The sequence below is a fragment of the Protopterus annectens genome, chromosome 2.part0, assembly GCF_019279795.1.
Source record: "Protopterus annectens isolate FY-2018-M chromosome 2.part0, PAN1.0, whole genome shotgun sequence".
Lineage (NCBI taxonomy): Eukaryota > Metazoa > Chordata > Ceratodontiformes > Protopteridae > Protopterus > Protopterus annectens.
In genome coordinates, this window is record NC_056728.1 from 1157272479 (window position 1) to 1157297810 (window position 25332).

A 25332-nucleotide genomic window follows, 5' to 3' on the forward strand; every position below is an offset into this window, starting at 1 on the left:
ATCTGTCACCTCTCCTTCCTGTCACCTTGGGGGTACCATAGGATTCTATTCTTGGACCCTTACTCTTCACTATTTTTACAAATAAACTTTACACTGCTACACATCTTGCCTCCATTATTCAGTATGCTGATGATTTCACACTAATTTGAGCAGTTCCCACACTACAACACCTCAAAGTAGCCACAGAGCAATCCTTTACTGCTTGTAGAATCTTGATTAACAGACTCTCAACTAATACTTAACTCAAGTAAAGCAAAACATGTTATTTTCCACAGCAAGATCCTAGACTCCTCATCTGTGTTCCAGGTATATTTCTTCAACGACACCACAAAAGCTACAGTATCACAAGCAAAATTACTAGGTGTCGTCATAGACAACAAATTGAAATTGGACATACAACTAGCTCAGATAATCAAAAAAGCACATATGAAGTTAGGCTCACTTTACAGAATCAAACGAGGTCTAGCTGACAATACAAGACAGGTTATTGCTAGAACTCACCTGATTTCTACACTTTTATATGCTTTCCCCAGTTTTTACCAGCTTAAATAAAGCATATCTAGTTAGACTAAAAACCTTCTACAATAAAATAGCTAAATTTGTTACCAACTTCACTCGTAAGACTCACCACTGCGTAGCCTTAAAGCAACTTAACTGGCTAGAACTACCCTACCATCTAACTTTGTCAGCTCAGCTTTGCACACAACCTGGTACACCAGCTAGGAAAATCCCCGGCTCTTCAACAGCTGATACAAATTTAAACTTTAACTCTCGTGTCCTTTGCCCGACAAATCATTACTACAAATCTCTAGATCTGATAATAGTGCTGGAGACTCACTATATTCCAGCTATGTCTCCAAAATCTGGAGTAGCATCCCACAAACCATTATTTGTTCAACTAATCCCACTCAGTTCAAAATGTCTCTTGAGGAACCACCTAATCAGCCACTGGCTCTGCCCCTGCTCAGGCCCTGGTTAAAACTTTACCCACCCCTTTACACTTTAACTACAATATCCTCTTTTGATAAATTTTTAACATATGATTAACATAATAAACTCTAACATCTATCAACTTACTTACCTTATCCAGTCCCCCCACCCTCTCCCTTCCTTCCTCACTCCCACACTGCCTCAAACCCACAACTTGTGTAAAGTATCACCCTTTATCCACCTCAGTTCATCTTTCCTCCTCTTTTAACACCAGTCTCCCAACTCTGCACTGCTCTGTACCTCTTTTAGACCTATATTCCAGTTTCCTTAGTAGCATATGTAATGTCATTAGTATAAAATGCAATGGGTACATCACTATGAGGTACAACACTATGATTTACTGTATGTACAGTCTTCTTCCTCTTATGTTCATTATTATGAACTGATTACTATATTATGTTTTGTAAAATGAATGTGACCTGCATATTGCACTATGTTCAGAGAGATGTTCTCCAAACTCTATGTAAACCATTAGATCTAATGTAAATTACTTGCTAACATTTGTTTTAGAACTTATTTTGGGAAACTTTAACATATTTTGTAAGCTACTTGTTAAGCATTGTTTTGGAACTTTGTTCCTTGTTATGAATTGTTTGGGAGCTTTCCTCCCCGGGCCTCTGCTGAAAATGGGTTAAAACCCAGTCCGACTTTCCCGGTAAGCAAGTGTAAAATAAATAAAAGTAAATAATTCATTGTTATCCTTTGTTGATTAGGTTAGTCCCCCTAGGTTAATAGTATCTTGTCAGGGGAGACCCAAGATGGTATTTTGTACTACTAGGGGAAATTTGACCAAGGCACTTGGGAATTTTTCCTACTCTCTTCAGTAGGTGCCATGGGATCTTTTGCATCCACTTGAGCTAACACCAACTCAAGCAGATGGGGACTTCATTTAATGGCTCATCCAAAGGATGGCACACTTGGGAATGCAGCACTCCACTTATGCTGCACTGCAGTGTCAATATCCACAGCCTTCTGTATCAAGGCTGTCTGTGCCACCTGTTACACCAGTGACACTACTTGCACTGATCTGGTGAATTATTTATTTATTGATTAATTTCTGCTGCAAATATGGTTGGTAACTGCAGCAGCTATGGTTTCAAAGATATAAATGGGTGGATGTCTTAACAGTGATATAGTCAGATTAATTCCTCAAAGTTTAAAGTTTTTCCTTTAGCAAAAGTGTGTTGTTAGGGAAGTGTCTGTTCCAGTAGTTGTGACTATTACATAATCTAGTCTGTTCACTTCAACAGCAGGACTAGAATGCTGCAGGCAGCATTCGGTTGTCACCTTTCTTTAAGACTCTTACAAGCTCAGAATTCCTCATTTTCACCTCCAGTGCACCAGGCTTCCTGCATCTCATTTGCTGACATTTGGCAAATGTGGAGAGGTGCTCCCAGGTTCATGTTTTTGCAGTGGTTTTGTGGCTGTTACTTTAGTTTTTCCTGTCTCATCATTTAGGTCAGATTTTTCAGTACATTTTTGGGTTATTGTGGCTTACTTCAGGTGCATGTAGGCATTTTTGGGCTTGTTTCTAGTTTTTTTTTTTTTTTGCCCGTTCCAAGTCACCATTTTAGTTTGTGACATTTGTGTTTAGGCTGCATTTTTTGGAGTTAAAGGATTCTTCAGTTCCAGTAGTGACCAGGAACCTTGTTTACTCTTCCAGGATTATCCAGATTCCAACAGCTGTTCAAAAGCTGTCTCTAAGGAAAGTTAATTAAATTCTTTCTTTAGGCCACTAACTAAGGTGTTGACTCATTTATGGCCCTAATTCTGATGTTTTTGCAGGTTTTGATTGACTTTTTCAGTCAGGGCTCTAGCTAGTTCACAATCTGGGTACATGTATCAGTCATTTCCAATATTCCCTGGGGTCTTCCCTCTTTTCCCACTGGCTTTCTCTTAAGAGATACATTTTTAAGACTTTTGTTCAGAGAATCAGTTCTGCTTTGGGATTTGAATTTTATGTTGGCAGAACTAATTCTGTCACCCATAGAACTGGCAGCCAAAATTAGTAGAAATAACATCAGATCTTCATGCCCTTTCTTCCAAGTTCCTGTATACTGTATGCCATAAAGATTGGGTACGCGACCCTGTTTTCTTGCCAACATGACCATGGTCATTAATGTTGTCTGTCAATTTGCTATTTTTTCTGCAGTATTCTAAGAGAAGGAAATTTTTGGTGCACTGAGTTGACATGTATTAGTTGAGGATTTGCATTGACAGAACTAAAGACAAAAGAAAGGATGATCGGCATTTTATGCCTTGCTAGGTGTAGGGCAGATCAAAAAGTGTCCAGATCTGTGCTGTCTCGGTGGTTATCAGACTGCATTACCTTTTGTTATTAAAAACTTAATTAAAATCAGCCAGCTGTACCAGGAGCCCATTCTGTTGTATCACTTTTTTTTCAGTACCTCTTCTGTTTATGATATCTGTGTGTCTGTGACATGGGCTTCTCTCCATACTCAGGATCTGTGTCAACCTTCTGGGCTACTTTTCTTCATGGTACCTTGTCATGATGCCTGCCAAGAGGAGAAGTTGGGGGAATATGCACTGCTGTTGAAGTGAATGGACTGTATCATATCAGGTATAAGGAAGGACCTCTGTGATCCACATCTTTTCACTTCAGTATACTCACCAAATAGCCTTCTTTCAAATACACTTCCCATGTGAAGAGATCTGGAGGATGATGTATGATTTTTTTTAGGTATGATAGATTACAAAACTGACCTGGAGAGAAGAGGAAGCATGGTTCATAATGGGAGCTAAAGGAAGAGTTTTGAGCCTGGAATGTGTTGAATGACTGCTGCTTGTGGAATTCTTGCCCTGGTCATTGAAATGAACTGCCACGAATCATGAAGATTTACCATCATTTTTTATTTGGGTCTTCATACTTTTAGATACATATAATGAGCTTCAGAAGCATTTATTTCTTGGATCTTTGCTTATTTTTACAGCCTTTGGAAGATATCAGCTGTATTGCTTGGAATAGACAAGTTCAGCACATCTTGGCATCTGCTAGCCCTAGTGGACGTGCAACGGTATGGGACCTGAGGAAGAATGAACCAATTATTAAAGTCAGTGATCACAGCAACAGGGTAGGTGACTTTTATATATATAAAAAAAAGACTGAGATGAACGCATCTTTGAATGTGAAATTAGTTTCCTTTTATCTCTTTTTTTAGTAGAATTTTGTGATAGCCAATTGTTTGTGTTTTGTTTTTAAAAGTCAGGGTTCTGCAAAAATATTTGCAGGATTATTTTCACTTCTCCTAACAGTCTGTGCACCTAGTCATAAATTGAGTGAATCTGTGCACCCAGATGAAAAGGAGTCCTGTGTGCATGGGCGACAACTACACACGTAGCCAGTAAAGGTAACTGAGGTCAGACATTCTGCAAACGAGTTCCTGAGGGTAGGGGAGAGAGTATGCTCACTGATGCCTATTCCTACTGACCAGTTTGGCTAGATTAGTTATTTTTAACTGTTAATGTGAAGTTGTTCAATCTCGCCGTTTGTTCTTACACGTGGGTATGGAGTCGATCCATCGGCTCTGAGTCTGCCGCTTTCCAAGCTCTAGATCTCTGAGAAGCTCGGGACACAGTCCCTATCCCATGATGCTTTGCTGCCAAACCCCAGATCTAGTTTGCTGCTGCAGCGGATCTTGCGCTCTTCGCAAGAAGCTCGGGCCAGTACCATTTTTTCTTGTCTCTTGACAGAAAATTTTCAATACTTGTGATAGTTTTTGATATATATATAATAGTAGTAGTCTATTTCCTGTTTTTGTTTTTTTTTGTTTTGAGATAAACTTAGCGTGTGCTTTGTGTGTTTTCTTAGGAGTGGTTGCTCCTAGGCCTTTGGCCGTTTCTTTAGTTGAATTTCTTGACAGGGCTCTGTCAGTTATTTTATCTGTTTTTGCTAATACTTGTTTTTTTTGTGAAATAGAGTTAGAGAGTGTTCAGGGATCTGAACATTTTGTGTGATTGTTAGTGTTCTTAATATCTGTAAAGTTCAGGGATCTGAACCTTTAGCAATTGTGCTGTTTTCTCATTTTTTTATATATGTCAGAAAAACAGAGATCAGGGTTCAAGAGGTGTGGCTGTGTTCAGAAGATGTCCATCACCGACCACCACACTTCATGCATTTATTATTTAGAGCCATTACACCTGTAAGAGGACTGTTCCATCTGCCACTCTTTTAGTGGCAGAGTTATGCTGGAAAGGCGTAGGAAGCTTATTGATAGAGGCCTTTTAAAATCAGACTTCCTAGAGGCTTTAGATAAGTCTGAACAGACCTCCAAATCTTCGAAGGGGTCGAAGCCTTCCAAGGTGTCATTGGAGCCCAAGTCATCGGCTCCGAGCACCTCGGGGAAGATTCGGTCGCCGGCTGGCTCCTCAGCCCTCGGAGCCGAGCACTGAACCTTTGTCTCGGAGCCAAGTCCCGAGTTAGGAACTGGTACCAGAGGTTTTAAAGTCTCCGATCCTTCGGTTAGTGGATTCTTCGGCTCCTTTGACCCGTTCTTCCAGGACTCTCTCTGATGTCGATGTGGACCGTGTGGTGCAGAGACTCTTGGAGAACCCGGCCTTGGCCAAATTGCTTTTGGCTTCATCTCATCTGGCATCGAAGCCCGACAGCCCCCGTCACGATTTCTGCTCCTCCTCCGAGACCACTCGAGCCTTCGGAGCTGGAAGGTGAGGACCTGATAGTTGTGGAACCCTCGGAGCCGAGGCCTATTCCATTGCCTTCGGCCCCGTCAACCTTGACATCTTCGGTTCCGATCGAAGTTTCTCCGAGCCAACACTCTCTCGCTGGTTCCGGGGGACAGAGTCAAACCAAGGATTCGGTTCCGACTCTTCCTCTCGGGGCCTCGGTGCAGTTGAGCTCGGCTCCGTCCTCTGGTTCGGAGCCCGTGGTCTCGGCCCCGAGGAGACTGCCATCTTCTTCAGAACCGGCGGACTCCTTTGGCTGAGACACCGGTGCCTTTGACGCCATGAGGAAGGTCATGTCTGCTAAGACCTTTACCTCTTCAGGTCCTTCCTCTTCCTCCCCTAAAGGGCCCCATTCTGTCTCTACATCACAGGTTCCTACCAAGCGTCGAGACCCAGATCCTCAGGTAACACCATCGGGCGACCCCTGCTCTACGGAGACTTCACCAGACTGATGAAGTCCCTAGGAAGAGACTGTGCAAGAGGAGGCACTTGGATTCCCCTCAGGAACCCTTGACATCAGACACCGACTTAGAGGAATCAGAAGGGTCCCCACGGTCTCCCTCAGAGGATGTCTCATTTGCAGACATCTTAGAAATACTTAAGCAGAGGGGTGACTGACAGTCCCTTACCCCTACTGAGGATCTGTTGGTGCTCCTGAAGGCCTTTGGTTCTCAAGCTTCCACCCTCCTGGGTTACTCCGCCTTTCTACGAATTAATGGACTTGATCACTCGAAAGGCGTGGGAGTCTCCTGATTCCATGGAACCGGTCCCTCAGAGGCCCAACAAATTTATCACCTTCCTTCACGTTAAGTCCTTTCTTACAAAGGGAGTCCCCGTTGATGCCATGGTGGTGGCGGCAGCCACCAAGAAAGAGATGTCGGAGACCTCTTCTTCTGTCCATCCTCCTAATAGAGATTCCAGGACTATGGACAGATATGTGAAACGCATCTTTAGTTCTGCGACATTTGCAATGAGATCGCTTAACTATTTAACCCACTTTACCCGTCTTCAACGAAATCTCCTCAAAGAGCTTGGAGATACTCTACAGGGCAACACAGATGATGCTGTTTCCGAGAAAGTGACAGCACAGCTTAACACCCTTAACTCCATTGTAAACTCGTCCATGTGGCTCATTTCTTATGCAGCCGAGGGATCAAGCCGGGCAGCAGGTTCAGTGATAGCTCTGCGGAGACTATCCTGGATGCGCTTATGCTCCTTTGCGGAAGCCTTCAAGTTTTCCTTTGTTAATACCCCATTTGATGGCTTTAACTTGTTTGGGCCTAAAGTCAAGGAGACACTCACTAGGTGTGAGCAGGAAGGAAAGACTCTATCTGCCGTAGGAGTCCATTTTTCCACTCCCACTAGACCATACCCCAAAGGGCAGAAAGGTGGAAAAATGTGGTTCCGGAAGTCCCAAGGAGCTTTCCAGAACACACATGGTGAACCCCCCTCCAGGGACAGATGAGGGGGGTATAATGGTAGATGCCGCCCAGGTGGCAGAGGGGGTCCACAGAACCAGGGTGACAGGGAGCAGTTCCTTGGCAAGCCCTATCCGCGCTCCTGAGAGGAGGCTCGACTGTCCTGCCCTGGAGGCAGTCAGGGGTCACTTAGCTTTATACCCAGGCGCCTGGCTAGGAATTACCTCACCAGAATTACCAGAGGTTACATCATTCCCTTTTTAGAATCCCCTTCCATTCGTGCAAGAATCCCAGACGTTCTACCCAGTCTGCGGAATCTAGCAGCCATAGAAATTCAAAGACTGCTGGAAAAAAGAGTCATCTAGCCAGTCCCGGCGGACCAGATAGGATCCGGAACTTACTCTAGGTTCTTTTTAGTTCCAAAGAAAACAGGGGACTGGAGGCCCATCGTAGACCTCAGCAAACTAAATACCTTTGTCAAAAAGGAAAAGTTCTGGATGGTCACGCTTCAATCGATACTTCTGTTTCTCAAGGATATGTACTACCACATCAAAATGGCCAGGCCATCCAGAGATCACTTGCATTTCTGGCTGGGGGCTAGTCACTACCAATTCCAAGCTCTGCCCTTTAGTCTCACCACAGCCCCCAGAGTGTTCACCAAATGCATGGCAGTGGTCACGGCTCACCTGAGACGTTTAGGATTCCGGGTATTTCCATATCTCGACGACTGGCTCCTCGCCACCACCACCAGGCATCAACTGATTCACGCCAGAGATTACACTATCAGCCTGTGCTCTCAGTTGGGTATAACCTTAAATTTTGAAAAAATCTGCTTTATCGCCGTCGCAGCATATTTCCTTTATAGGAGCAGATCTAGACACCACCAGTGCCCTGGTCAGATTGCCTCAAGAACGAGTAATCTCTTTACGAAACCAAGTATCCCTTTTGTTGATGGAAAAGAAAGTCCCTGCATTCCAAGTTCTGAAGCTGTTGGGCACCATGGCAGCGACTGTTATAGTGGTTCTTCTGGGGCATATGCACATGAGGATACTCCAATGGTTACTTTTCACACATTGGTCTTATCAACAACTTCCAATGTCACACAAGATTCTGCTGACATATACTTGCAAAAAGGACCTCCTTTGGTGGTTGAACAGCCACCAAGTTACTGTATGTCGTACGTTTGTACTCCCCCCTCCCACAGCCACAGTGACCACGGATGCTTCCCCGATAGGGTGGTGGTGGTGGGGGGGCTGTATCAGGGAAGAACTGTCCAAGGTACTTGGTCAGAGATGGAATCCAGTTTGCACATCAATGTCTTGGAGTTGAGAGCAGTGTTCCTAGCATTGCAACACTTTCACGACTCTCTACCTCGAAAGACGATTGCAATACAGGCAGACAACATGTCGGTAGTCTGGTACATCAACAAGCAGGGGGGAACCAGATCTTGCCCCTTATGCCGAGAGGCCCTGAGAATTTGGCAGTGGGCTGTATCCACCGGGCGCTACCTGATAGCAATGCACATCCCGGGGTCATCCAATGTGATAGCAGGCAAAATGAGCAGAGCCATTCTGTTGCCTCATGAGTGGTCCCTCAAAGAACGAGTGGTGGAAATGATATTCCGCAAATCGGGCCAGCCTTGCTTTTGTGACCTTTTTGCATCCCCGATGAATGACAAATGCAGAAGCTACTTTGCCCTGTACCCTCCACCGGGTGACATCCCAAGGGACGCACTCGTACACTTTTGGCCCTCGGGTCTCCTATATGCCTTTCCTCCATCCCTGCTGATCCCCAAATTTTTACAGAAAGCCAAAAGCCTGGGAAGGACTGTTATTCTAATAGCCCCGTTTTGGCCTCGGCAGATATGGTTCCCCTTCCTTCAACAATACCAAGTGGAAGAACTTTGGGCTCTGGACCCAGTGCCAGACCTTCTGACTCATTCATCAGGATTTCTTCACCCCTCTCTTGTCTCCCTCAAACTGACAGCTTGGCTGCTCCACTTCCCAACCTAGCCAGGTCTCATGATTTGTCTCCCGCGGTTCAGCATATTCTGGTTTCCTCTCATAAAGTCTCCACCAGGAAACTATATAACAGCAAATGGAAACGATTTGGTCATTGGGCTTCTTAACATGGTATTGATCCCTTTATCTCCCCTTTTCATATCATTCTGGAATTTTTTACTTTACTTTCCACGATGGTGCGGCAGCCGCTACTATAAGAGTTCAATTGTCTGCCATATCTAACTTCCATGTGGGATGCGGAGGTTCTAACATTATGTCCCACAGATTATGTAAAGCCTTTTTGAAAGGAACTCATCACCTTCGACCCCCTATCAGACATCTGATTACTCCCTGGAATCTAAATTTGGTGCTGTCTCAACTCATGCTTCCCCCATTTGAGCCTGCATCTTCTTGTCCTTTGAAGTTCCTTTCTTGGAAGACAATTTTCTTAGTGGCCATTACTTCGGCGTGTAGAGTTTTTGAACTTCAAGCACTTTCTATTAGGCCCCCATATTTGGTCTTTCACCCCAACAGGGTGTCTCTAAGAACAAATCCATCCTTTCTCCCGAAGGTCTGTTCCGAAGTGAACTTGAACCAGTCCATTGAACTTCCCACTTTTTTCAGGCATCATGCCCGTAAATTGGAATACATGTTGCATAAGCTTGATGTTCACAGACAATTGAGATTTTATTTGGACAGAACAAAAGAATTCAGAAAATCAGGTCAACTATTTGTTTCCCATGCAGGCAATAAGAAGGGCCTTTCGGTATCCAAAGTTACTTTGTTCAAATGGCTTTCTGATTGTATAAAGTTTGTATATTCTTCATCCCATCAACCTTTAGAACGTGAAGTGAAAGTTCATTCTACCAGGGCTGTTTTACGTCCCTAGCTAACGCAGCTTGTTTACCTTTGGACACCATTTGTGCAGCTGCTACTTGCCAAACCTCATATGTTTATTACTCATTACAAAGTGGACAGGGCCTCCAGGGACAGAGCTTCTTTTGGTTCCACCGTTCTCAGGAATGTTCCGGTGAGCCACCCAGGATTTAGGGTGCTTGGGAAGCTACCCACATGTAAGAACAAACTGCGAGATTGAACAACTTCTTACCATAACGTTTTATGTGAATTGTTCATCACGCCTTTGTTCTTACACTCCCTCCCACCTTCCCCCTCCATGTTCTGGAAGAACAGGTATGGCTGGTGGTCTGATTGATCTTGCTAGTATCCTCTTGTCAGCCAGGTTATCTCTTAACTAATTGTAAGTAGTTACTTTGTTATATTGGGTTACTTAGTTGTGTTTCTTGCTGGGTTCAGCAAACTAGATCTGGGGTTTGGCAGCAGAGCATCATGGGATAGAGACTGTGTCTCGAGCTTCTCGGAGATCTAGAGCTTGGAAAGCGGCAGACTTGGAGCCGATGGATCGGCTCCATACCCACATGTAATAACAAAGGCGAGATGAACAACTCGCACGCATGGAACATTATGGTAAGAACATAACTTCTTTTTTCATTAGTTGGTATTAACATTTGAAGGTACAGCATACATATATATGTTTGTGTGTATGTTTTTTTTTTTTTTTTTTTAATGAAGTGATCAGTGTTTTGGAAATTGATCCTAATCATTACCAAAGTGTGTCAAAATCTTGTCCCCTGCACAGTAGTATTACATCCACTGATTTGCGTGTGAAATTTAACTTTCTTTTGGTAAAAGGAAATCATTATTGTCTTTAACCCTCCCCCAAGCTGGAGTTATTGGCAGTCTTGATCCTTTTGCTGTGAAAGGTTAGTTCAAGATTTTTTTTCTAAAGTATTGTTTTTAATCTGGGCTATGTGATTAGCTGGGTCTGTGACAACGGATCAAGTAGGTAAAATATTGAACAGCTGTGATACCAAAAATGATGTGCATAGAAATCCGTTTTATGAGATCACGGTACATTGAAAATCGGGAAATTTGCCCTTTCCTCACCGTAGTGTAGCCTTGGAGTTGGTATATATATTTAGGAAGGGGTGTGGGGGGTGCTTCCCCCCACAAAACGGATTTCTATGAATGGCATTTTCGGTGTTACAGCCGTTCGATATTTTACCTATTCGATCCGTTGTCATAGACCCGATTAGCCTTTAGACACATTCAGTTATGTAGTGCAGTGAGTTAAAACTAAAATCTAAATAAGCAAAAATAACGTATCATATGTAATTTTTTTTTTACATTTAGCAATGTAATCAAATATAATTTAAACATAGATGTGAGAGTGTTCAATCTCGCTGTTTGTTCTTACACACGGGTTTGGAGCCGATCCTCGGCTCCGAGTCAGCCGCATCGCAAAGCTCTGCATCTCAGAGAAGCTCGAGACCAGACTATATCCCACAATCCTCCCTGCCATTACTCAGATCTAGTTTGCCGCTGCAACAGATCGGATCAAGGAGAGCTCGGACCAGAGGAGAATTTGATAACTTTTTGCTTTTTTCAGATACGCTATTTCCTTTTTTGTAAAAATAAGTTTCTAAGAGTTAGTATAGTATAGAAGTGTGTGTGTGTGTTATTATTATTATAATATTACTCAATATTATTCTTAAGGCACCTTTTGTGGCCTACTCTTTTTCTCTTGGTGTGGTTTTTTTTTTTTTTTTGAGTGTTCTTTTACACTTGTATATTTATTCACTTTATATGTATATATATATATATATATATATATATAAGTTAGTTAATTGTTATTGGTAGTCTTTTTCTTGTTATTAAACCTAGTAAGGTGTCATCACTTCTACAGTCATGTCGGAGAAAGCTAAATCCGGCTTTAAAAGATGTCAGTGTGGGCAGAAAATGTCTATCACTGACAACCACGCGTCCTGCGTTTACTGTCTTGGCCCTCTCCACCTGCAAGAGGATTGCTCTATATGTCATTCCTTTAGCGGGAGGGTCATGACAGATAGACGCAGGAAGCTTATAGATAGAGGGTTGCTTAAGCCTGCCTTTCAAGAGGCTTTAGACAAATCGGATCAGGCTTCTAAGTCCTCGAAGGGGTCGAAGATGTCGGAGCCCATGTCATCGGCTCCGAGTTCATCTTCAAAGGTTCATTCGCCGGTTCCACAGACCTCGGGGCCAAGCGTAGAACGTTTATCTTTCACTGAGCCCCAGATCTTGGAACCGGTGTCGGAGCTGCCACTACCATCCATTCTTCGGTCGGTGCCATCTTTGGCCCCTTCGACCCGTTCTTCCAGACCGTTATCTGAGACAGATGTGGATCGTGTCGTGCAGAAACTCTTGGAAAACACGGCCCTTTCCAAGTTGATTGCAGTTTCCTCCCAATTGGTGTCAAAACTAGAAGGCCTCCCCATGTGTCCAACAGGTCCTCCTTCGAGACCCATCCAGTTCTTGGAGCCGGGAGAGGATGAGCTGATGATAGTGGAACCCTCTGTGCCAAAACCGTCCATTGCACGATCGACACCATTGACTTCGACTCCTTCGGAACCGGTAGGTGAGTCACGGAACCGACGGTCTCTCCTTGGTTCCGGGACCGAGAGTCGTACCGACCTTTCGGTGCCGACTCTCCCTCTCGGGTCCTCGGCGCAGATTGGCTCGGCTCCGTCCTCGGGGTCGGTGCCCACGGCCCCCCGTGTCTGGGATGCTCCCGTGTTCTTCGGAACCAGAGGAATCCTCGGCCCGGGGTTCAGAGGCTTTTGACCTTATGAGGAAGTATTGTCTGCACACACAACCACTTCATCAGAGGCGTCTTCTCCTTCCCCTAAAGGGCCACTTTCTGTTTCTGCCCCCATGACCCATCCAAAGCGTAGAGCCCCATTGCCTCAGCCACCCCCAGAGGGTTCCCCCTGTTCCTTGGAGACCTCTCCGGAAGCCCCCTCTGATGAGGTCCCGAGGAAAAGGTTGTGCAAGAGGAGGCACATAGATTCCTCGCAGGAATCTCCAATGTCTGACACCGACTTGGATGAGGCAGAGGGGTCCCTGAAATCTCCCTCTGAGGATGTGTCATTTGCGGACATCCTGGAGATCTTGAAACAGAGGGGTGATTGGCAGTCCCTAGCCCCCACTGAGGACGAGTCAGTGCTGCTGAAGGCTTTTGGGGCTCAACCTTCTACCTCCTGGGTGACTCCGCCCTTCGATGAATTAATGGAATTGATTGCTCGAAGGGCATGGGAGACACCTGACACAGTGGAACCAGTCCCTCGAAAACCAAACAAATTTATCACTGCCCCCTCATGACAAGACTTATCTCACCAAGGGAGTTCCGGTCGATGCTATGGTGGTGGCAGCAGCCATGAAAAAGGAGATGTCTGAGTCTTCCTCATCTGTTCATCCTCCTAATAAGGATTCTAGGACTATGGACAGATACGGGAAGTGCGTTTTTAGTTCAGCGACTTTTTCCATGCGTTCGCTAAACTATTTGACACATTTCACACGTCTGCAGAGGGATCTAATCAAGGAGCTGACAGACACCCTCCAGGGTAACACAGATGCTGCTGTTTCAGATAAGGTAACAGCACAACTTAACACCCTTACCTCCATAGTAAACTCATCCATGAGGCTCATCTCGTATGCGGCCGAAGGATCGAGTAGAGCTGCAGCTTCAGCGATTGCTCTTCAAAGACACTCCTGGATGTGGCTGTGCTCCTTTGCGGAAGCCTTCAAGTCTTCCTTTGCCAACGCCCCCTTTGATGGTGCCACACTCTTTGGGCCCAAGGTGAAGGATACTCTGACTCGGTGTGAGCAAGAGGGAAAGACCCTGTCTGCTGTCGGGGTCTGTTTTTCCGCTCCAACTAGACCGTACCCCAAAGGGCAACGAGGCGGGAAAATGTGGTTTTGTAAGACTCAGGGATCTTTCCAAGCCACACAGAGTGATGCTCCCTCCAGAGGCAGGGGGGGGGTAGAAATGGAAGACGCCGCCCCGGCGGCAGAGGGGGTCCGCATAACCAAGGCGACAGGGATACCGTCCCTGGGAAGCCTTTCCAGCACTCCTGAATGGAGGCCCGGCTGTCCTGCTCTGGAGGCAGTCGGGGGTCGCTTGGCTTTATTCCCACAGGCCTGGCTAAATATTACTTCGGATTCCTGGGTAAAAAGCATTATAACCAGAGGATACAAAATCCCCTTCATATCAACTCCACCTCAACAAAGAAGGTTTCCAGATGTGCCACCCCATCTGCGAAGCCCAGCAACAATAGAAATTTCAAAGCTGCTCAAAAACAGAGTCATCCAACCAGTCCCGGCGGACCAAAGAGGATCCGAAACTTACTCAAGGTTCTTTTTAGTTCCAAAAAAGACAGGGGACTGGAGACCGATTTTAGATCTTAGCAATCTCAACACCTTCATGAAGAAGGAAAAGTTCCGGATGGTCACGCTTCAATCGATCCTTCCATTTTTACAGAAGGACGATTGGATGTGCTCGATAGATCTCAAAGACGCGTACTACCACATCAAGATGGCCAGACTGTCCTGAGATCACCTGCGCTTCCCGCTGGGAGCCAGTCATTTTCATTTTCGAGCTCTGCCCTTTGGACTCACCTCAGCCCCCAGGGTATTCACCAAATGCATGGCAGTAGTTGCTTCTCACTTGAGGCGACAAGGATTCCAAGTGTTTCCCTATCTGGACGACTGGCTCCTCACTGCTACCACCGAGCGTCGCCTCATACAAGTCAGAGACTACACAGTCGACCTTTGTTCCCACCTAGGGATTTCGATAAACTTCGAAAAGTCTTGCTTATCGCTCTCACAGCACATTTCATTCATCGGAGCAGACCTAGATACACGATTAACACTGCTAAAGCTCCCTCCAATAAGGGCGTCAACCCTCAAACAACAGGAGGTTGTTCTACTACACAGCAAGAAAGCCCCGGCCAAACTGGTGTTGAAAGTTTTGGGACTAATGGCAGCGTCCCTGATCGCAGTTCCTATGGGAAGATTACACATGAGGATCCTCCAATGGCTGCTTTTCGCGCAGTGGTCATTCCAACACTTACCCCTAGCGCACGAGATTCTGATAACAGACTCTTGCAGACGAGATCTCTCGTGGTGGGTGTACAGTAAGGATCTCACTATGGGTCGTCCGTTTGTTCTACCCAGTCCGACGGCCACAATAACCACGGACGCTTCTCTGATAGGGTGGGGGGGTCTATTTCAGGGAAGAACAGTCCGTCTATTTCAGGGAAGAACAGTCCAAGGAGAATGGTCCAACATGGAGTACAGCCTGCACATAAATGTTCTGGAGCTGAGGGCGGTGTTCCTGGTGTTGCAACACTTCCAAGCCCTCTTACCCGTAGGAACAGTAGCAGTTCAGACGGACAACATGTCTGTGGTCTGGTACATAAACAAGCAAGGGGCAACCAGGTCTTACCCGTTATGCAGAGAGGCCATAAGAATTTGGCAATGGGCAGAGTCCACGGGTCATTTTCTGATAGCAACGCACATCCCGGGGTCATCCAACGTCATTGCGGACAGGTTGAGCAGAGCCATCCTGTTACCTCACGAGTGGTCCCTCAATCCACAGATGGTGGAAAAGATCTTCCGCAGATGGGGCCAGTCTTGCTGCGATCTATTTGCTTCCCCGTTGAATGCAAAATGCAGAAGCTACTTTGCCCTTCTACCCCCTCCGGGGGATGTCCCCAGGGACGCACTGATACACGATTGGCCCCCAGGTCTCCTATATGCATTCCCACCTACTCCTTTGATTCCCAGATTTCTACAGAAAGCCAGGAACCTGGAAAGGACAATAATACTCATAGCCCCATTCTGGCCTCGGCAGATATGGTTCCCCTTTCTTCGAGCCCATCAAACAGAGGAACCGTGGATTCTGGACCCAGTACCAGATCTACTGACCCATTCGTCGGGAGTTCCTCACCCGTCTCTTCAGTCCCTCAAACTAGCAGCTTGGCTGCTCCGCTTCCCTGCCTAGCCAGGTCTGATCTACTTTCTCCGGCAGTTCAACACATTCTGGTTGCTTCTCATAAAGCTTCCACTACAAAACTCTACAGGAGTAAATGGAAACGCTTTGTATACTGGGCGTCTAGCCAACACTTAGATCCCCTGTTAGCTCCTCTACATAAAGTATTGGAATTTTTATCTATCCTCTTTCACGAAGGAGCCTCTACTTCCACACTAAGAGTACAGTGGGCGGCCATATCGAACTTCCATATTGGTGAGGACGGTTCTGCCATTATGTCTCACAGACTTTGTAAGGCTTTTATGAAAGGAACCTTCCATCTTTGGCTGCCCGTCAGGAAGCTTTTCTTTCCATGGAGCTTAAATTTGTTACTGTCACAACTCATGTTGCCACCCTTCGAACCTGCTTCGTCCTGCCTCCTAAAGTTCTTATCATGGAAGACACTTTTCCTCGTAGCTGTTACTTCAGCTCGAAGAGTTTCAGAGCTGCAAGCATTATCGGTCAGACCACCTTACTTGATTTTCCATCCAGATAGAGTCTCTTTACGTACAAATCCATCTTTCCTTCCAAAGGTATGTTCCGTCACAAATATTAACCAATCCATAGAACTCCCTACCTTCTTCAAAAACCATACTAACAAGTTGGAGTATATGCTGCACAAGTTGGATGTTCACAGGCAGTTAAGATTTTATTTGGATAGGACTAAAAGTTACAGGAAGACAGATCAGCTCTTTGTCGCGTTTGCAGACAATAAAAAGGGCACGGCAATTACAAAACGTACATTATCTAAATGGCTTGCTGATTCTATAGCCTTTGTATACTCTAAGTCAAATCAGTCCTTACCTACCAAACCTAAGGCCCATTCTACCAGATCCGTTTCCACTTCTTGGGTCATGCAGCTCGCTTGCCTTTGGACATGATTTGTGCAGCAGCCACGTGGTCTAAGCCACATACTTTCATCATTCATTATAGAGTTGACAAAGCCTCCAAAGACAGGACATCTTTTGGTTCCACTGTGCTTAGGAACGTTCTTCCATGAGTCACTCGGGGTGACGGAGCTAGGGACGCTACCCGTGTATAAGAACAAACGGTGAGATTGAACACTCTCACATAAAGAAGTTATGTCCTTACCATAACGTTCCATGTGGAGTGTTCATCTCGCCTTTGTTCTTACATCCCCCCCCCACGTGTTTTGGAAGAACGGGTACAACTAGATTCTGATTGAAATGTCTTAACCCCTTCCGGGGTATATATACGGTCCTGTGTCTCACGGGGTATATGCTACTACCCTTAGTTATTTGTTATGGTGAGAGAGTGTCTCTGGATGCCTGAGAGAGTGTGTAGTTCTTGCACTTGAGGTATTGGGTTATCGGTCAGGTTTGTTTGCAAACTAGATCTGAGTAATGGCAGGGAGGATTGTGGGATATAGCCTGGTCTCAAGCTTCTCTGAGATGCAGAGCTTTGCGATGCGGCCGACTCGGAGCCGAGGATCGGCTCCGAACCCGTGTGTAAGAACAAAGGCGAGATGAACACTCCACATGGAACGTTATGGTAAGGACATAACTTCTTTTTCAAGCTGTTTCTATGAGACTAAGACCGACTCAACTGAGCTAGGACTGGCTAAATGAAGATCAAATTTGTTGATAGTTCTGATATTGCCTTGGATACCTTCTTCCCTGAATCTTAGCCAAACCATATAAATTTTTCAAGTGTTTTGGCCTTGCCATGGTTTAGTTCAGGACAAGATCACCAGCCGTATGTGATTCTGATGTCTGGGCCTCTCTATTTTTCTCAGTAACTCCTTGACCATGGCCTGAAATACCCTTCACTAGGCAGAGAAAATGGTGCCTTTGTTGAGGAGCATTTTTTTCAAGCTTTATTAGCAGCTGTTGGTGATTCACTGAAAGAGTTCCAGTATTTTCCCTTTTTTTCAATTTTGTAATAGAAACCAGTATTTGGGTTAATAAACCCAGGATAAGACATGGTTGATCTGTAGTATGACAGTGTGATGGGGAATCTAAGCTATGATAATTTTTCTGTATTATTTTTTTTTTGCAGTTTAGTCATAAAGAGGAGGTTAATATCCTTTTGTCAAGGAAGTGGTCATCTAGGTTCAGTTTTTGCATGACAGTAGATCAACTTCTTGACTGGCTTACAGACTGACATCATCTTCATTAGAAAAGACTGAAATGTTCATCGTGTTTCACTGTTGCAGTCATGACTGTAGGGTTCTCCCCTGCCGGCAGGCAGTCCTCGGTCGGCCAGAATCCCAAAGTCTGGGTCCGGCGTCGGCCGTTCAGCCATGCTCCCTGATGTCAGAGCGCCAGGAGTACAAAGCTGACAGCCGACGCCATATTCCCAGTCTTTCTTGCTGTGCGGTGATAGCAGTTCGCAAGTGCCGGTCGGCTGACTCCTGACAATCTTTTCTGAAGAAACTTCAGTCCGAAGGCTTTCTTCTCCTACACAAAGCTAAGTACCCCGTTGGGGAAACTTTTTTCTTGCTCCAGTCCGATGTCAGAAAAAGTTAATTGTATTTCATGTGGGAAGCAAATACCTCGTAAGGATTTTTATTCTTACTGTATTCCTTGCTTAGGCCCTGACCACGACGTAGCTAGTTGTCGGTTTTGTGCTAGATTCAATCAACGTACAATTAAACGAAGGTACGATTTTGCATTTCATTACTTCGGTAGGCGTTTTAATTACAAAATGTCGTCGGATACGGTTACGGCTACCGGAGTTCACAAACGACGCAAGGACAAAGACAGGCCTCCGAGGTCCAAATCTGACGATATCGTATAAGCAGAGCCAGCTTCAGGTTCGGCCGTCGTCAGTGAGGTGCTTTTGCAGCCCCTGTCGTTGGCCATTTCGGAACCGATGGCCGAAACGGACTCCCACGAGGAGCCAACTAGGCCTTTGAATATTTCTGTTGCAGGACCTTCGGACAATGCTCCTTCGGATGGGTCCGGAGCCGCTGTGCAGGTACCAGCTTCCGAAGGGGTTTTCAGGCCTACTCAGCTTCTTATAAAGGCAAAGACAAAGACAAAGGCAAAGACTCCTTCCAAATCAAAGACTGCAACACAGGCCTCTTCTGATCCGGCTCCCAAGTCACAGAAACAGTTACTTAAGATGGCGGAGGACTTACTTACTATGTTTAGGGGTTCACATCCCCCTCCAGATAAAAGGCCAAGGCAGGAAGTTTATTATGACTCATCTGATCAGGCTTCTGTTTCTTCAGTTTCTTCTTCTGACCAGGAATATTCTTTCCATCCTTATGAGGATTCTGATGCTGTGGAATCCATACCTTCAGCTTCTCCCCCTGAGGATTTCTCTTTTGGGGAAACTTTGCATGAAATGAGGGAACATTTCCACTGGGAAGGACAGGAGTATTCGGAATCTAAGAAAAGACTAAGGGATTTTCTTCTTCTTCCCCAACATAGACCCCTGGCTATTCCTCCTATTTTGGATATTGTGGATGATGCTTTTTCGGAGGCTAACTTAACCCCTGACTCTCTTCCTCCAGCTCCTGTTAAGCCTGACAGATATTACAGGGTTCCTGATTCCCACCAGTTTTTATACAAGAACCCTACTGCTGACCCTGAAACCATTTCTCAGGGTCCTAAGGGAGTTAAGGCCGCTTCTGCTAAAAACCCCATTCCCACTGAGAAGGATTCCAGATCTTTAGAAAGATGGGGCAAAAAAGTGTACACTTCTGTTACTTTATCTATTAGGGCTTTAAACTGTCAGTTTCATATGCTAAATACCAGCAATTTCTCCTGTCTGTTTTAAAACAAAAGCTAACTTCTATTTCCGCCTGTGCAGATAAGGAATTACATGACTTAATGCATGCCACTGAACAAGTTGGGAAGCATGGTTTACACTGTGGATTTGATGCCTTGGAGGCTTTTTGTAGGGCTGCTGCCTCGAGCACAGTAATTAGAAGGCATGCATGGTTAAAGGAACAAAATTTGCCAGATCAAGTAAAAGCTAAATTATTGGATGCTCCTGTTCAGCATAATGTTGTTTGGATCTAAAGCTGAAGAGGTGATTAAAAAGATGGAAGACAAGGCAAAATCCATGCAAACAGTTAAAGATTTCTTACAAGTGCAGCCACCCAGATTTAGTAGGAATTGGCCTACAAAAAATTGGTCCTTTCCCTATTCAGACAGGCCTCAGAGGGGTAGATACAGACGCTCACAAGGAAGGCCTCAAACACAAGCCTCTTGTAGACCAAGACAGAGTGGACTGCTTCCACCCCCAGTGGAGGAGAGGACAGGTCGCAAGCTCATAGGAAACAGACTCAATGACTCCCTCTGTTGGGCTGCAGGAACTTCTTACCTGGAAGCCCCTCTAGGAGGAAAACTTGCTCTTTTTCACCTAAATTGGACTCCTATAACCCAGGACAAGTGGGTTCTGGATGTGGTTTCAAGAGGTTACAAATTCAATTTTTATACCCTACCAAGGCCAAGCGGATGGCCAGATCTTCCAAAACATCAGTGGACAGAGGCCTTAAACCAGGTGGAAGCTCTTTTGGCTATGAAAGCCATAGAACTAATTCCACTTTCAGAGATGGGACAAGGCTTTTACTCAAGGCTCTTTCTAGTCCCCAGGAAGCAAAATTCATGGAGACCCATTCTGGATCTGTCAGTCTTGAACACTTTTCTAGAGATTCCAAAATTCAAGATGCTAACTCTACAACAGCTACTTCCAATGCTGACCAAAAATGCATGGATGGTAACTTTGGATTTAAAGGAGGCATATTTACACATTCCCATCAGGCAGGAATGCAGAAAATACCTCGGGTTCAAGGCCGGATCGAGGCACTTTCAATTCTCTGCGCTGCCCTTTGGATTGTCTACTGCGCCCAGGGTCTTCACCAAATGCCTGGCTCCAGTAGTAGCTTATTGCAGACTCAAGGGAATTCAAATTTACCCTTATCTGGACGACTGTCTTATTCAGGCAGACAGCAAGGAGGTCTTACTCCAGCATCTACAATTTGTTCAGAATCTTCTCAAGTTCCTGGGATTCACTGTAAACATAAAAAAGTCAAATTTGACACCCTCACAACAGATAATTTTTCTGGGCTCTTCTCTAAACACAACAACCCAGATGGCATTTCTGACACACGAAAAACAGTTACAGCTGGCTTCAACTTTCAAAACCTTGGCAACTTTAACTCAGCTATCTGCAAGGAGATTCCTGCAGGCTTTGGGTTACATGGCCTCCTGCATCCTTCTCGTACCATATGCAAGACTACATATGAGGAAAATACAGTGGTACCTAAAATGTGTATGGTCGCAGCATTGCCACAGTTTAGACATACTGATCTCCGTCCTGCCTTGTCTTCAAAAGGAATTCCTTTGGTGGTCCAAGGCATGTACTCTAAACAAAGGAAAACCCTTAAGTCTGCCTCCGGCCACTCAGATACTAACCACGGATGCCTCAGATTATGCATGGGGAGCCCATTTTCAGGGCAACTGTCTGCAGGGCCTTTGGACAAAGGATCAGAAGCACCTGCATATCAGTTTAAAGGAAATGTTAGCCATTCAGAAAGCTCTATTGGCCTTCAGGAATCTTCTACAACCAGGACAACTACTGATATGGACAGACAACACCACAGTTATGTGGTACATAAACAAGCAAGGGGGATCTCATTCCTACCCCCTTTGCAGACTAGCCATGGATCTATGGAACACAGCTCTAGCTTGCAATCTGGATCTTCAAGCTCAGTTTCTACCAGGGAAGCAAAACTTCCTGCAGACAGTCTGAGCAGAAACCTTTCGGACCCACACGAGTGGATGCTGGACACCGAAATATTCAGGATGATAACAGCAGTCTGGGGATGTCCTCACATAGACCTCTTTGCATCCCACCTCAATCATCAACTACAGATTTTTTGCACCAGGACTTTCCACGAACAAGCTTGGAAAGTGGATGCACGATCATTCAGTTGGAGAAACCTCTCGGGATATGCCTTTCCACCTCTTCCTCTTCTTCCACGGGTATTATTAATGATCAAACAGGACAAACCCAAGATGATAATCTTGCTGGCCCCAAATTGGCCTCGACAGTTTTGGTACCCAACTCTGAAAAACCTATGTCTGGAGCCCTCTTGGGTTTTACCACAGACTCCAAACCTTCTGTCCCAGCACCAGGGTCAGGTTCTACACTCCCATGTCAGAACTCTCAGCCTGCCGGCCTGGTTAATCCAGGGTCTTTGATTCATTCTCTCCTACCCAAGCAGGTTATGGATGTCATTTTAGAAGCCAGACGTCCTAGCACTAGAAAATCTTATGCAGGAAAATGGAAAAGATTTTGTTCCTGGATGCAGGCTCAGGATTCTGATCCTCTTCTTCCTAACATTCCTTTGATTTTACTTTACCTGACAGATCTCTTACATAAGGGTCTCTCTTTCTCTTCCATTAAGATACATGCCTCTGCTATTTCCGCTCATTATAATACAGACCCTCCAATCTTTTCCCACTAGCTCATGAGACAGTTTCTCAGAGGAGCTAAGAACTTAAGATCTCCTAGATCTCCTCCCATTCCTGCTTGGGATCTCAACTATGTTTTGGAAAAGCTCACCTTACCTCCTTTTGAGCCTGCTGCCTCTTCTGACATCAAGTTTTTATCTTGGAAAACAGCCATCCTGTTAGCTCTGACCTCTGCCAGGAGAGTTTCAGAGTTGCAAGCTCTTATGGCTGTGGAACCTTATATTATTTTTCATCAAGACAGGGTGTCTTTAAGGACTAATCCTACTTTCATGCCTAAGGTGGTTTCCAAAGTGGCTTTAAATCAAACTATTCACTTGCCAACTTTTTTCCACACTCCTCAAAATAAAGGGGAAAGGATCTTACATTCCTTAGATGTACATAGACGAGTACGTTTTTACCAGGACATAACCAAGGACATCAGAAAATCAGAGCAATTGTTTGTTTCTTATGCTTCAAGTTCCCAAGGTAAAGCCATTTCAAAACGGACCATTTCTAAATGGATTGCTCATGGAATCAGATTTTGTTATTCACACCATGGAAAGCAAATCCCAGGGAGTATACGGACTCATTCCACCAGAGTTGCTGCCACTTCAGCTGCCTTCCTCAGGGGAGTTCCAACCAAAGACATTTTGGAAGCTGCAACTTGGAGTTCAGTGCATACTTTTTCAAAGCACTACAATCTACCTCTCTACTCTAAGTCTAGGGCAGGCTTTGCTTCTGCAGTCTTGCAGGGCCTTTTAGCCGCCCCTTCTTCTTTATGACCACCTCCCTTTCATTCTGCTTTGGGATTCTACCCTACAGTCATGACTGCAACAGTGAAACACGATGAACATAGTACAGTTGTGTACACTTACCATAAATGTAGATGTTTGAGTGTCTTCACTGTTGCAGTCTGGGTTTCCCTCCCTCCTGTCCCCTCTTATTTTTACTTTTGTGTAGTTCCTTTTTTCACCATTCTTCTGAGGTGTATTTGCAAAGGATATGGGACCTTACTCATTTTGGGACTCCTGACATCTGGGGCAAGAAAAACTGGAGAACATGGCGTCGGCTGTCATCTTTGTACTCCTGGCGCTCTGACGTCAGGGAGCATGGCTGAACAGCCGACGCCGGACCCAGACTTTGGGATTCTGGCCGACCGAGGACTGCCTGCCGGCAGGGGAGAACCCTGCAGTCATGACTGCAACAGTGAAGACACTCGAACATCTACATTTATGTTAAGTGTACACAACTGTACTTTCCCAGTCTTAGGGGTGTAGTCTTAGGGGTGTAGGTAACCAATATATTTGCCAGTGACCAAGTCACCAGTCCTTTCTTATTCAGTCTATTTTACTGTAAAAATATATTTTATATAGCAATAATTTGTGTGTAATTATCTGTTTTAATATATATTTATATGTGTGTGTGTGTATTTATGTGCATATATATATATATATATAGATATATATATATATATAGATATATATATATATATATATATATATAGATGTGTGTACACACATGTATACATGAAATATTATGTCATGAAAAGTCAAGTACACAAATGCCAAATGACACACATTAAATTCACAGCCTTGAAAGTCCTTCAAAGAGTCTGCCACCATTGAGTCAACAGTCATAAATCCTCTTCCCAACCCATTTATTTGGCTTATTTTTAAACTGAGAGAGTAGGCTTTCCCTTCTCAGAGTTATAGGCAGCATATTCCATAACTTGCCAGTCCCTGTATGAAAAGAATTCCCTAAGAAGTTAGTCTTATGAAGTACAACATTAACCAACAAATTATTTAATGTATTCATTAAATATATCACGTTTTTTAAAATATTTTGTTCATTTCTTATGTGATATCTGTTCACCTGTGCTATGCCTGTAAATAGTCCGTTGAGATCAGTGCACTACCCATTAAACAAAAATATAAATTAATGTAAAAAAAAAAAAAAAGTTATGAATAAATTTATGTACCACCAAGTCTCCTCTAATGCACCTGTTATTCACTGAATAAAGGGACAGTGCTTCCAGTCTGCTAACATAATCTTGTCCTTTCAGACCCTTAATTTGTCTTATAAAAAAAAAAAAAAAAATCATGTAAAGTTATTCAATCTCGCCGTTCATTCTTACACATGGGTTCAGAGCCGATCCATTGGCTCAGAGTCGGCCGCTTTACTAGCTGAAGATCTCAGAGTAGCTCGAGGCCAGGTCCCTATCCCATGATGCTCTCTGTCCTACCTCAGATCTTGTTTGGCGCTGCAACAGATCGGAGGTCGTCGGAGAGCTCGGGCCATTTGTTTTATATTTTCCTCTTTTTGCAAAATATTCTGATTATAACTAAATAGTATTGCTAAAACTTTACAGTTGTACTACTTTTTGGGCTAGTTAGCCTTGCTTGCATTTTCTTTATTAAAAGTTTGACAAGTTTCGTCCTTTTCAGAGTGGTTGCTCTTAGGCCTTTGGCCATTCTTTTAATCCCTATCCCATTTAGTACATATTAATAGTGTGTTTAGCTTATTGTTATTAGAGAGTAGTGTGCTTAAATATTGGAAATTTTATATATATATATATATATATATATATATATATATATATATATATATATATATATATTCCATCTTAGATTGTGATTAGCTTGACAGTTCACGGATCTGACAACTTAGAATTGCTTCTAGTAGTTAGAGTTTGCAGTGTTTTGTGTGCGAGTGGTTATTCGACAATCTTTTTTTCTTCATTACTGTTTACTATGGAGTTGTTCCTAATATGTCTGATCATAAGAAGAAACAAAAATCAGGTTTTGAAAAGTGCCCAAAATTTGGGCAGAGGATGTCCATCACAGACACCCATGTGAATTGCATTTATT

General features: G+C 44.4%; 1 protein-coding gene across 1 annotated transcript in view; it reads left to right on the forward strand.

Annotated features, from left to right (window-relative positions):
- SEC31A (SEC31 homolog A, COPII coat complex component) overlaps positions 1-25332 on the forward strand; it is a 1704034-nt gene that overhangs the window by 289137 nt on the left and 1389565 nt on the right. The window contains exon 6 of the mRNA XM_044060384.1: positions 3942-4082. Within this exon, the coding sequence (XP_043916319.1) occupies positions 3942-4082 (141 nt within the window). The remainder of the gene's footprint in view (positions 1-3941; positions 4083-25332) is intronic.